This window comes from Populus trichocarpa, chromosome 3, assembly GCF_000002775.5.
Source record: "Populus trichocarpa isolate Nisqually-1 chromosome 3, P.trichocarpa_v4.1, whole genome shotgun sequence".
NCBI classification, from domain to species: domain Eukaryota; kingdom Viridiplantae; phylum Streptophyta; class Magnoliopsida; order Malpighiales; family Salicaceae; genus Populus; species Populus trichocarpa.
In genome coordinates this window covers 17,600,049-17,614,153 of record NC_037287.2, presented here as the reverse complement: position 1 = coordinate 17,614,153, position 14,105 = coordinate 17,600,049, and the positions used below count along the sequence as shown (strand labels likewise).

General features: G+C 33.9%; 2 protein-coding genes across 2 annotated transcripts; one reads left to right on the top strand and one right to left on the bottom strand.

The window, feature by feature from the left end:
• Positions 1-7: 7 nt before the first annotated feature.
• Positions 8-5,492, top strand: LOC7481198 (serine/threonine-protein kinase PBS1). The gene is made up of 5 exons (XM_002304628.4): positions 8-601; positions 1,166-1,374; positions 2,524-2,713; positions 4,026-4,417; positions 4,533-5,492. Exons 1-5 carry the CDS (start codon positions 481-483, stop codon positions 5,007-5,009), a joined length of 1,389 nt encoding a protein of 462 aa, XP_002304664.2. The 5' UTR covers positions 8-480; the 3' UTR covers positions 5,010-5,492.
• Positions 5,493-6,794: 1,302 nt separating this feature from the next.
• Positions 6,795-8,887, bottom strand: LOC7496553 (bidirectional sugar transporter N3). The gene is made up of 6 exons (XM_002303730.4): positions 8,674-8,887; positions 8,273-8,309; positions 7,948-8,158; positions 7,671-7,832; positions 7,463-7,582; positions 6,795-7,357 (listed from the first exon to the last, which is right to left on the bottom strand). Exons 1-6 carry the CDS (start codon positions 8,720-8,722, stop codon positions 7,073-7,075), a joined length of 864 nt encoding a protein of 287 aa, XP_002303766.2. The 5' UTR covers positions 8,723-8,887; the 3' UTR covers positions 6,795-7,072.
• Positions 8,888-14,105: the final 5,218 nt, after the last annotated feature.

The window sequence follows — 14,105 nt, the reverse complement described above, 5'->3', positions numbered from 1 at the left end:
CTCTCTCTGTATAAAGTTGGATGTGTGTGCAGTTAGTAGTTAGTGTAGACAAAAGCAAAAGCCGGCTTCTCTCTTCTTACGTTCTATGCTCTCTCTCTCTCTCTCTCTCTGCCAACATCCTCCCCCCCCCCCTCTCCTCACCAGCAAGCAATAACACACACCGAAGAAAGTTTTTTTATTTTTTTAAAAAGAAAATAAAGTCTCTTTATATTCCCTCTCTGCTATTGCTATTGGTGTTTCTTCAACTCGTCGATTCCTTTGCTTTGTCGATTTGATAGAGAGAGAAGTGAATGGTATCCTAACTACCAGAGTTTCATTCCATGTTTCTTTTGATGGGATTTTGGTGAAACATATATTCAGGCAAAAACAAAAAAGAAGAAGACAAATGGGTTTTTAGAGTAATGAAATTCTGATTGAGTTTTGGATTGCATCTCTGAGTTTTGAAGGATTCGTGAACCGCTTTGTTATTGGTTTCTGGAGATGGGTTGTTTTTCTTGTTTTGATTCAAGGGAAGAAGAGAAGCTGAATCAAGAGAAACAATCTGTTGATCTAAAGCAAACTCTGCCTCCAGTTTCTTCTAACATTTCTAAGTTGTCTTCTGGTTAGTTATTTTTTTTTTCTCGATAATCAATTTCTTTGCTTTCTTTGAATTAGTTGTTTCTTCATTATTTATGTCATCGCTTAATCTGATCTGGTTACTCTCTGATTTTGATTGCTTGTTGATATCACAATAATGCACTTTTCCCTATTTTATTGCCAGTACTTGATCAAATCTTAGAACGATAGGTTTAAGATTGGTTCTGGTAGACTCCACTGGATTTTCATATTGGTCGTAAAAAGTGTTTCTTTCTTTAGTGAAATGGGATCTTTCGATCAATTTGAGCATTCAGATTGGATCTGATTGGAGATTACAAGGTTGGAAAGATTGGGGTATTAGTAACTTAATTCAGTTATCAATTTGTTCAAAAGCTAACTTATGCTAAAATTCTTAGTATTGAGTCTCTCTGGAACTATCATCGATTGAAGGTTCAATTTGTGGCCCTTGCTATGCAACTGTTTTATTGATATCCCTAAATTTGAGGTCTTACATTCTTGATATTATAGTGTGCAGTTGAAAGTAATTGATGGCTATTGATCTGAGTTTTTTTTTTTATGGAATTTACAGGAGCTGACAGGTTCAAATCAAGAAGCAATGGCGAGCAATCCAAAAGGGAATTACCGAGTCCAAAGGATGCACCTGGTGTCAATATAGCTGCTCATATTTTTACTTTTCGTGAGCTTGCAGCTGCAACCAAGAATTTTAGGCCAGAGTGTTTCTTAGGGGAAGGGGGATTTGGACGTGTATATAAAGGGCGTCTTGAGAGCACTGGTCAGGTAAATTCTTCTAATTTTTTTGCTTCATGTGATTAATACACCTGTAAGCACTGATTTAGACCCTCTCCTTTTTGTTGAAGAATTATCTTGCTGGAAATAATGAGAGGAATGAAAATTTGAAATTGGCATCACCACTATACAAAGCAAAAGCAAAAAATGAAGTCAGACATTGCAAAGTTTGAATTGGTCATGATGATCTTGAAAAATAAAAACATTACCACTGTAGAACAAAATATGACCTTTTGTTCTATGATGGATGAATGTTTCTATGTATAAAAGTAACACAAACAGTTGCCAACCCCCGCTACAGAGCTAGGCACAACAACACTTCAGGATCCTTATAAAACAGATTTGAATCCGATACAAGATTGATTCCAAAGTCAAATGCTATTTATAATCACATGAAAGTAAATTAAAGCCACTGGTCAATCAGATATATCAGAAAACAAGACTGCAAAAACTGTATCAGTTACTGCTATGTGATATATATGGTCCCTTAACCATTTGTATTTCTGAAGGCATAATGTAATTGAGATATATTTCCTTTATTCCGTGGTTTATTTATCACAGCATACCTATCTGATCTAATTCATTCATAGTATTCACAGTTTAGCACAAGAGATCAATTCTAAAGTGGTTTCTCCTTTACCCCAACTTAGACGAGGACAGAAATATCAAGTTATGAGGATTTGTCTTTTGACTATCACTATCCTTGAATTGGGCGACCAAGGATTTAAGTATTGTTAAGTCAACAATAGATGAGCGTGGCTGTTATACTCTTTGTGTAGATATCAGAACCATGATAATCAATGGTGCCCATCTAATCTTTAGGCCAGTTAAACTTAGGCCAACCCAATAATGTAATTTTTTTTAACTGACTTTGTATCCATCCCAGGTTGCTGTTACTGCTTGAAATTGATAGTGTTTCAAGGGAAGACCAACAGATACGAATGATTTTAACAAATTTTATTCTTCTTCACGCAAAGCATAAAATTATGATGTTGCAGTGAAAGTCTGGTGGGATTATGCTCGGGATATTCTTTGAAATTCATATTATACATTTGTGGACTAACAAGGGGACATTTTTTTCTTTAAGAGGTGGAAATGGTTGAGTGCTTTTCATTTCTCCTTTCTTCCTATTTTTTGCAGGTTGTTGCTGTAAAACAATTGGATAGGAATGGCCTCCAGGGTAATAGGGAATTTCTAGTGGAGGTTCTCATGCTGAGCCTTTTACATCATCCAAACCTTGTGAACCTGATTGGCTATTGTGCTGATGGGGATCAGCGGCTTCTTGTCTATGAATTTATGCCCTTGGGATCATTGGAAGATCACCTTCACGGTAACATTCCTTGCATTTCTAAACCTTCAATTTTGAATATTTATCATTTCTCATTTATTTGTATTATCAAGGGCTACTAGCTTCTTACTATCAGTGTTAAACTCAATCATTGAACTGTCACAATAAAATCACTGCCCAATGCTGAGCATCAAAGTGAAAAATATCCTTAAAGACAAATTTCAATGATTGGACTACCTAAGAAGCATCATGACTGATGTCATAGAGAAGCTAAAGTTAAGGTTGTTTAAAGCAAAGACAAGAGCATGGTCATGTCAGTTAGGTTATTGGAGAATATACAAGTAGGGACATTTTGGATGGCTTATTGAACCAATTAGCTTTCGCCACTGATTATGGTTAGAGGAGGTATCATGATCTCTCTTTCTCGTCCCTTTTCCTGGGAGGTGATGTTGATTTTCTCTAATGAAAAACTCGGTTGTGCATAAAAAGCCTGATGCTTGTTCTCTTGTCTTTCTGTTCTCCTCCCTTTTTTGGATTGATTGTACCATGATGATGCTAAAACATTCTGGTAGCTGAGGTGGATTTGATTGTCATTTAGATCACATTATAGCCAGTGAAGGTGTAATGTCTGTCATCATAGAACTGAGACATTGCTTCAATAGCTGACTGTAAATTAGTTACATTACCGGTGATTGACCGGTGTAAAATTATGCTTGAATAAGTTAGTTTAGTTGTACACAGTTATGTTGATTTCTGAGGCAATGCTCAAAATAAATATAAGGTCTGTATTAATTTTCTTAATTGACTTTTATTTTTGAGATATTAGAAGCTGGAATTCACTGTTCTGTGATCGTCATTGTCTAATCATTCAAATAGATTAACCTCCACATTAATATTTATCAACTGTCAATTCATTGGTTGCTTGCTTTGAATGAATACTTCAAAGATCAAAGATTGTGTCAGTTTTAATTTGAATAATTTGGATTAGGAAAGTAAAATTTACAAGGGACATGATGGTCTCATCGGCAAATAAGAAGGCAGATATTGATATTTGAACACAGTAGGCTATTAAGATGTTAAATATGCGCACAGGCACTGAAGCACTCAAAGGAAAATGAAGTGTCATGCTTGAGATTTTAGGATAATGTTTGATTGAAGTTAATGCTTGGTGTATGCGTACAATTCTCGAGTTGCTTTTCACTGAGGAATTCCTAAAAAAAAAGGCAAAGTCGGGTATTTGATGAAGATCGAACACCTTTGCATATTTTTTGTCAACTAAATTACAAATTGCTGAAGGGAAGGAGTGGCTATTAATTTTATTTAACTCACTGGAAGTTGATGGATTCTTCTGCAGACCTTCCACCTGAAAAGGAACCACTAGATTGGAACACAAGAATGAAGATAGCTGCAGGTGCAGCCAGAGGCTTAGAATACCTGCATGATAAAGCAAGTCCTCCTGTTATTTATAGGGATTTTAAGTCATCCAACATATTACTTGAAGAAGGATTTCATCCAAAGCTTTCTGATTTTGGGCTTGCAAAGCTTGGCCCCACTGGGGACAAGTCACATGTTTCCACCAGGGTTATGGGTACTTATGGTTATTGTGCTCCTGAGTATGCCATGACCGGACAATTGACTGTAAAATCTGACGTCTACAGTTTTGGGGTAGTGTTCTTAGAGCTGATTACTGGTCGTAAAGCCATTGACAGCAGTCGACCACATGGAGAACAGAACCTTGTGACATGGGTAATAATCTTTGACCATTCTGAAGTTTACCCCATTCTTTATTGTCTTGTTGTCACACATATTTCCTATGCTCATGTAATAATTGTGAGTTGACGGAGGTTCTACAATTATGCAGACACGTCCATTATTCAATGATCGTAGGAAATTCTCAAAATTGGCAGACCCACGACTTCAGGGACGTTATCCAATGAGAGGACTCTACCAGGCTTTAGCTGTGGCATCCATGTGCATCCAGGAGCAAGCTGCTGCACGTCCTCTCATTGGGGATGTGGTCACCGCACTTTCTTATTTAGCGAACCAGGCCTATGAACCTAATGGTCATGGCTACAGAGGTTTGGGGGACAGGGATGAGAAGAGACATAGAGAGGAGAGAGGTGGACAGTTATCAAGGAATGAGGAAGGCGGAGGATCTGGACGCAAATGGGATTTGGATGGGTCTGAGAAAGAGGACTCGCCAAGGGAAACTGCTAGGATGTTAAACAGGGATTTGGATAGAGAACGAGCTGTTGCCGAGGCCAAGATGTGGGGAGAAAATTGGAGAGAAAAAAGACGACAAAGTGCTCAAGGAAGTTTTGATGGCAGTAATGGATAGCACACAATAATAGTAGTAATAATGCCTGGCATCATTTTTCCTTATTGTCTTGTTTCCTGCACTTCATCACCACCGAGTAAAGAAGAAACTTTGGAAATTTAAGCTTTGCTTGGACTGTCCATCCAGACAGCTGCTTGTAAGGAATTTGATGCCAATTTCTTCGTAAACTTTGTTTTACCATTTTCTCTCCCTTTGTTTAGTTCCCTTTTCGTTGAAACATAGAGCAAGATGATGATGATAACGAAGAAAAACATAATCTGAGGGTGTACATTATCAGCTAGGGGAGCAAGAAAAGAACAAGACGTGTTTATAAAATTTTGAGAGTAAAGACGTCTGGGACGTGTTCTTTTTGCTCTTGTAGGTTCCTTCTGAGAATAAACATTTCTGCTTTCTGTATTCCTCGACTAGATTTCACCGAGTAATTAATGTAATTTTATGAACTAATTGATGTGGTAATATCTTGATGAATGCTTGCATTTAAAATATTTGTTTGTTAAGGTGAAAAAGATTAAATACAACCATTTGACAGATTAGATTGTTTTTTCCCTGTTAACGACCACTTTACCAGAGCTGCTTTTTCCCGTTCTTCGCATGGTATGTTTTTTATTTTTATTTTTATCAATTTAATTTTTTAACATTTTTATTTTTTTATTTTTTAATATTATATTATTTTGAGTACAGTGTTTTATATTTTTTTTCTGGGTTATATATCAATATTAAATTTGTTAAATGTGGGGTTTTATAATATTTTTTGATTTGTTTTTTTATAAATTTATTTCGGTTTTATAATTTAGATAGCGGGTTTAACATGTTAATCTCAATTGACTCATGTTTTTTTACCTTTTTTTAATTGATTTTTTTCATTTTATCCTTCAAAATTTGAGTTGGTTAAAAATTGAGTTTCATAATTTTTTCTGATTTATTTCTATAGGGTTATCTCGATCTCATGATCCGGGTTGCAGGTTTGACAAATTAACCTGAGTTGACTCATGTATTTTTTTGTTTAATAATTTTTTTCAATTTCTTCTTTTAACATTAAGTTTATTAAGAATTAATCTTCATAGTTTATTTAAGATTATTGTCATCTCATGACCCAAATATTTGATAAGTTAATTCGGATCGATCTAATATGTTACCATCTTAATATTTTAAAAAATATCATTCTATATTTAATGTATTATTATATCAATATTTAAAAAAATATTGTTTAATAAACATTATATTTTAAATTTATTAAAAAACACTTGGATAAATTTTTTATGTTAAGAAAAAAATTAATTCAACTTGTTGCGCATACTCAGACCAATTATCTGGTTTTTATCTATACTCTGGTCCAGCTGCACCATGTTTAATCAAGTATGGATGTCTCTCTCATGTTGCATTAGATGACAGGGATCTAACTCCAAGGGGTTGGTTTAGAGATAAAAAAAAAGAAGACTCTTTATTTTTATATTTTTTTATTGGAACTTTGGGATCAGTGTCCATAGAAACTGTAAGGTTTCTGTAAATATATTAAAAAATATGAAAAAAGTGTTCTTTAAAACATCTAAAAGAATTTAATACAGTATAGAAGCAAAAGAAAGATAAAAAATTAGAAGCCACGGCAATAACGAAACAGAATTCATGAACCTTCCATACACGGGCTTATGGTGGAAGTGTTTTACGTGGCCTGCCCAGAATCAAGGGTCGATCAGAGAAGACTACATGAAGATGGGTTCGCAAGATGCTGCGAGCCAGCCAGCCAGCAATTTCAATAAAAACAAGCCTAATCTAAGCTCCACTGTCTGTTTTACCAAGCACTCTCGGTCAAGTATATTGATGTGGAAGATAAAAACATACAAAATTAACATATAGAAGTCTTCCCGCTTATACAGGGGAGAAGCGGGAAGCTTTTGATTCATACATCCTTATAAAAGGAGAGAAGCGGACACATCCCGCTTATACAGAGTGTACAACATGAAATTAATGCTACTTACTACTGGTAGGGGATCGATGGCATGGCATCGTATGATCATCAGCGAGGAAGTTTGTAACAAGGTTATAATAAATAAATACGTAGTAAATCAAACTGCACATTCATTTGATTGGAGCTTATCCTGTGAAGCTTCCATGCTTTTCTCATCCTCCTTAGACTCCTCTGTCTGGTCATGCTCCTCAGCACCTCCATTCACGTCAGGTTTTGCATCGACCGGATAAACTTCAGGCCCCCCTACTGCGCTTAATATGACAATACTCTTTAAGTTTTCAGCTGGCAGCTTCTTTTTCTCTTCAACCTTCTGTGCATTCCTGTAGATCCCATATAGCAGCATCTGAAGTAACCCCAAGATGAAGCCCAAGATGTTCGGAAGCTGCAAGTTCACAAGGAAACAAAGAATCAGTTGATGGCTGAGCTGAGCTGAACTGAAATAGGTAGATATTTTGTCATTTTGAAGTAATGCATGGAAATTACTTACAGCGATACACAAGTCCTTGAGTAAAAGGCCATAGGCAAACCACATGACCGCGCTCAAAGTAAGGAAAAATGACAGGGTGAACGGCATGAACTCTACGCTCTTTGTTCGAATTACTTGTTTCTACAAAAAACCCAGTAAACGATAGATGAAAAACATGAAGCTAGCTAAGATCATGAACTCGCATCTCGGTTCGGATGTTAAAACTCACCAGGATGTTTAAAGGTGCTGCAAAGACGCACACGGACAAGGCAACACAAAGCCAACCAAGAACCTTAACACGTACTGAACCACTCACTAGAAAATGTGCAAGGAGAAGGATCAAAGAGAACAACCCCAAGTTCATAGAAATAAGTAGTTTGATTGTTGAGACCTGCATCCGAAGATTCAATTCCTATTATTAATCTGGATTGTTAATTGTTATAAGTTAAACCTTGAGTTTCAAATAAAGCAATGGTAGTAATCGATAAAGGTACGTATATATATACCCTGCTCTCTCTTGTTGCATAAACAATATAGATGGCAATGTAAGTAGTCTCTATGACACATCCAAATGAGTTGATGGTGACAAGAAGAATTGTATCTTTTTTGAGCATTGCATAGTAGAGCCAAAGCATAGAACTGAACAATGCCATGAGATAAGGCAACGATTGGAAATCTTCTGTTGATTTTTTTTTGAAAATTCGGATAAATGTTGGCCTGCAAAAAAAAAAATAAAAGAGTTTCCTTACTATTCCGTCATCGAACTTCATAATCAAGAATGAAGAAGAACACATCGAACTTATAAAGCTAGAGAAAACGCCCTGCACTTACACTGGAGCCAAGTACACCATGGTTGAAATAATGTTTCCTGTCATCAGGCAAAAAAGAATTTTATTGATTTGTCAGTTAGTCATCGATAAAAATAAACAACAACATGAATCACCATTTTGATTTAATAAAAAAAAATGAATGCGAACACAATTAGGATTGACAAAAAAAATAAAAAATTCATGCTTTCTTGTTTTAAAATTTCTGCAAGGTGGCAAGAAGATATCTCGGTGATCTCCCCTATTTTTTGCCAAGGTTAGTTTCTCTAGAGGAATGGAGTATAGGTAGAACATAATTTTATTATCACGTTCATATTAAGTAGAAGAAGTAAGGATCTATAGGCATTATTGCAAATGACTATCTAGAAAAGAACTGCATGTATGATGTTATGTCTATATATATACCTAGAATGCCGAATGTGAATGCCAAATGGAGAATGCTCGTCACTGCCATCTCTACTTCCTCCTCGATAAACCGAAAAAACACCAAAACACAATCTGATCTCTCTATATATGAGAAACAGGAGAAGCTGAGGGTCTCAAGCAAAAGAATCCCCTGAGTTCTGTCCGAGGATTTTCTAGCTAACTAAAACCCTCTCTCTCAGTGATCTCGTGAAAGCAATTGGAGCGGATGGAATGCTAGAGTTTTGCGCAGCCTTTATATACACAAAAAAAAATTCACACTGTTCATTCTTGTTGCGTGACAGGTAGAGAATTAGTACGTGACGTAGCCCCATTTCATTCTGCAGAATTACGTTAGTGGTTGTAATTCTTCATCATCGTTGTTTTTTAAAATGTTTTATTTTAAAAATAAATCACACAAGAAAGTGTAGTAAATCACACAAGAAAATGTAGTGTTTATAATTTATTTTTGATATTAACATATTAAAACAATAAAAAATCATAAAAAAACAATTTAAAACAATAAAAATTAATTTTTTTTAATATATTTGACTCAGCCATGAAAACAAACAGTCACTACATTTCCTTATCCCACTTAATTACCCTGCTCCTCGCGTGCCTACAATTCACACTACTTAATGGGCATGTATCCAAAAAAAATTAATCTCTTCTAAGATTTTCACCGAGCGATGTTTCTCTTTTAATCCTTTTTTACACATGGCTAGGTACTTATTAATCTATAAGTTCATTTCTAACTTAATTATTTTCCTCTTTTTTATTTTTTTAATTTATTTTGGTTTTCTATTTATAAAAAAATAAAGTATTTCTGACAATTAATGCACAGCCTCTTTTTTTTTTGGTTATATTTTTTTTCGCCGTTTCCATACCTCTTCTGATAATTCTTCTTATCTTCTTGAATTCTCTAAACCAAAAAAAAAACAAACAAACAAACACGCATTGCCACGTCAGCATGAGTTGTAGTACTTCTGTTTTTGTTTGAAACACGCTTGTGTCCATGCGCGCATGTATTTATTCATTATGGAGGGGATCTTGCTCTTGTTTTTCTCCTTCAAGCCGCCATCTGTTTTTGCAGATACAAGGAGAAAGCAAATGGCAAAATATTTGACATGGCTATTTCATAAAATATCAACGATTCTTTTTTTTTTTTTGGAGGGTAATATGTTATATATTTAGGTGGCCTTCAACTGCCAATTTGTGGTTCTTGGCCACAGCTTAAAATACTTTCTCAATCCATTACCCTTTAATTGTTTATTTTGTTTTTTATCTAGATCTTGATATTTACATGTACTTCACTGGACTCTAATTAATCTAGTTAAACCAGGTTAATTTACTAAAAAATAAAACTCATTAAGCAATGATATATTTTATTTACAAAATTAAAACTCAAAATCTTGTTTAATTGAAGGAAGCACTGAAACATGTAAACCAACTATCGGTATCGTTTAGTTTAAATTGATTAGCTGTAATAAGAATTTGGGGGTGTGGTAATTAGTGTGTTTGGAAGTATGGTTGTGGTAATTTTTTAAAGTATTTTTTTACTCAGAAATATATTAAAATAATATTTTTTTATTTTTTAAAAATTATTTTTGATGTCAACGCATTAAAACTATCTAAAAAACACTAAAGAATATTAATTTAAAAATAAATTAAAATTTTTAAAAATGCAAGTTGGGCAATGGTCAAACGGTCAATTAGTAAAAGGAACCGAGAGGACCCCACTGCTGGTGCTACTTCTGTTGTCCATGTCCACAAAATATGAAAATACTGATAATTTTCCTTGTAATAAAGAGAGGAGAGAGAGAAAATGAAATCAACGGCTTTTGTGTGTTTCCGTGAAGACGTTTAATCCTGTGTTTTTGTCTGTTTTTTCAATTAAATGTACAAATGTACGTACGATCACTGTCCTTGTAATCAAACAATTATTGGTCTTCCGATTTCAATGATTAAAGGGCCATCAAACTGAGCAAGAAAATCAATGATAAAAGAGAGGGTTCAAATCAGCGTGTATATGTAATCTCTTCCTGACAACAGGGTGAAAAAAAGTTGAAGGTGTGCACCAAACCAAACCTGGGGCTGACATTTGTTTCCTGAAAATATCAAATGCTATGTGCTAACGCGTCGCACAATTGACACTACTTGCAAATTGACAAGCAAAAACGAGAAAATTTCCAGTAAGTTGGTAGATAATTACTTTGACAAAATAGTTTTTACAGATAAACATCAAAGTAAATGTTCTCTTGATATTTACTGATATTTACTGAGAGAATTACGATGAGGGGAAAAAACAAAAGGTATATTGGTATATTATTTATAGAGATATAATTACCGAAGAAATAAACATGAAAGTGAAATTGATCCGTCAAACAACACCCCTCTCACCTTTTTCTATTTCTTCTTCTTACTGAATCAGCTCTACAACAAATAACAAAATCATCTATTTTATTATAAATCAACTTCTCACAAATAAATTCGGTCACCCTTAAACTCAGTTTGCGAGTATCGCTCTTCTGATTCAATTTTTTTAAGATTTTTCACGTTAAGTAAGCAAAACTATCTATTTTTTTATTTAAACTTCATTTTAAAAAGTTCATTTTTATTGCATTTTTTATAATATATTTAATTTGTTTAAGTGTTTACTTGTTTTATAGTTTTTTATCTCATATAATTTTATTTTCTAAATGTATGATTTATACATGTTAGGGTTTACTTGAAGTTTTAAAAAATTAAATTTGTTTGTAATTTAATAAAATTCATTTTGAATTTGTGACTTAGGTGTTCTGTAATGAAATAAATAATGCCTTATTTAATGGATCCATTTTATATTTTGTCAATTTTATTGTTGAGCTAAAAATTTCATTAAATGTATAAGAATTTTAATTTATATAGATAATTGATAATAATTAGAATACTATTAAAATATATTAAATAAGTTTTATTTAAACCAATGTTAGCTAATTTACTTAGTTCAAATAATTAATTAATACATGTTGTCATGATCAATTTTCTATATAGGTTTGATATAAGTAATGGACTGTCATTTATGGATGTATTAAGATTCACCTGAAAGATTGCACGGGATAGATTATTGTAATGGAGTTGAGGGTTTTGTTAATTATACACTATCTAATCCAAAAAAATATTAGTGGATGCGGTATTAGATGTCCATTTAAAAGGGATAAAAATAAAAATGTTCTCAATCCAGATGTTGTAACTATGCAATCTCTACAAGAAGGGTTCATAGAGAAATACTTGTGTTGGTTTTCACACAAAGAACCATATGTTCCTTATAAGACCATGGTCGGAAGGATGGTTGTGTTAACTTTTAGTTTGCAATGTGCATAAGTTATAGATGACAATAATAATCCTTATAGGAATATGATTATAGATACAATGAGAATGAATCTGAGTTATGCAAGTGAATGTCCAATAATAGATGAAGAATCATATACAGACGCGACCAGGTTTTTTGATCTTTTAAAAGACTCTAGCAAATCATTATATGATGGGTGCACGAATAACAGTAAATTATCAATCATTACACAGGTGTTCACCATTAAATCAAATCATGAGTTGAGTGAGGCCGATTACGACATGATTTTTGAATGGGCGATAAGCATTGTTAAATCCATGATAAAACCCCTTGGCCTAGGATACAAGAAAGTCAACATGTGTCTAAACTTTTGCATATTCTATTGCCTTGAAAATGCAGAGTTGACCAAGTACAGAACATGTGAGCATGCTCATTACAAACTCATAATCGGTAGGGAAATGACTCTTGCCACATATAGAAAGCTTGGATATTTTCCAATCACTCATAGACTGCAAAGATTATTCATGTCTCCAAAACCTATTGAGCAATGACATGACATCATTCACATGATGCGATGGATGGAGTCATGGTGCACCCATCCGATGGTGAAACCTGAAAACATTTTAATAAGGTGCATCATCCGTTTTTAATAAAATCAAGGAATGTACATATTTTTTTCAGGTTTATAAATGTTAAGGCTACCTAAACGATAACATCAACGATGAAATGGTCGATGGAAGTGTAATTGTTTCAATGGAATCAGGTTTCCAAAAATCCTGAATGGAAACCAATGATTGATGCATAATTCAGAAAGTTCAAGGTTAGTGTTAACTTAAATATTTTTTTTATTATATTAATTGGATTAGTTTATTAACATTAATGAACTAATTCTTTTACAAATTTGAGTTGCAAGGAAAAGTTTTACTAGGATAGGACTAACAACATTGTCGCAAGGAGCGATGGGGAGAATCACGCTACAACTAGGAAAGAATGAAATCAAAATAAATATTTTTTTTATCCAAATATTAAAATTTTATTTTTCATTTAATAACCGATAATTCATTTCTACCATATAGCTTGTGTGATTTTTGGTAAAAGACTAAAAAAAAGCCAAAAAAATATGCTAAAAAAAGAGAGCTTCCAGGATTGAAAAATGTGGTGGTTTAGAAGGATTTCAGAACTCCATGTCTTAAAGGTTGTATGGAAAAAATATATTTAGCATGTGACGTCCGATCATTTCATGTAACGGTCACCGTCTAGTGCTGAGAACCGGAACATGCATATTCGCGGTTCCATTACCATGCATACTAGCGGATCCATTTTGTTTATTTTGCATGTGAAATGGATGATAAGATTCTTTTTTATTACATCTATTTTTTTAATTGTTGTTTTATATGAATATGTTTAACCAACAATATTTGTTTCTTGCAGGATATGATTCTTGGACACGAACCAAGACCGATTGAGCTTTTTGTGGAGACGTACGTGTGAAATGTTAACCATCGTAAAGGGGTGCAACAACTCTTGGATAGCCGAGCTCAATACTTCGTGGTATGTTGGATTTCAACAATTGCTTTTCTTAAGTTATTATTTTTTTGAATTTGATGAATTTGTTTTTTTGGGAAACATATAACACCCAGTTGCAGGAGAGATACAAGAACGATCTTTCGACCCATCTGGAACTATGATTGGAGGAAAGATTGTCAAGTGGACCTGATAAAAATCGGGTTTACAATATCTCAAACACTACAAGCAAGGACTCGTTGACGACCCAAAGTGTTTCAACTATTGGATGCTCGCAATTGTTTTCGAGAATTCAAACTCAAGATTTCGATGCGATTTTAAACCAAATAATTGAAGTTTGGACAACCCACTTTGTTGTTGAGATAGAATGACTTAGTGTTGAGACGGCTGAACTTCAACAATTATATATGGAACTGAAATCACAGATGGGTGATATGTGTTCTCCCCATTATTGACTTCCCATTCCCGACAAAGACTCATCTCATCCTCCTCCTCCTCCGGTTCACTCTCTTCTAGATGAATTATATTTGAACTGATAAATTTTTAAATCTATAATGAATATTTGATTTTTATTTTAATT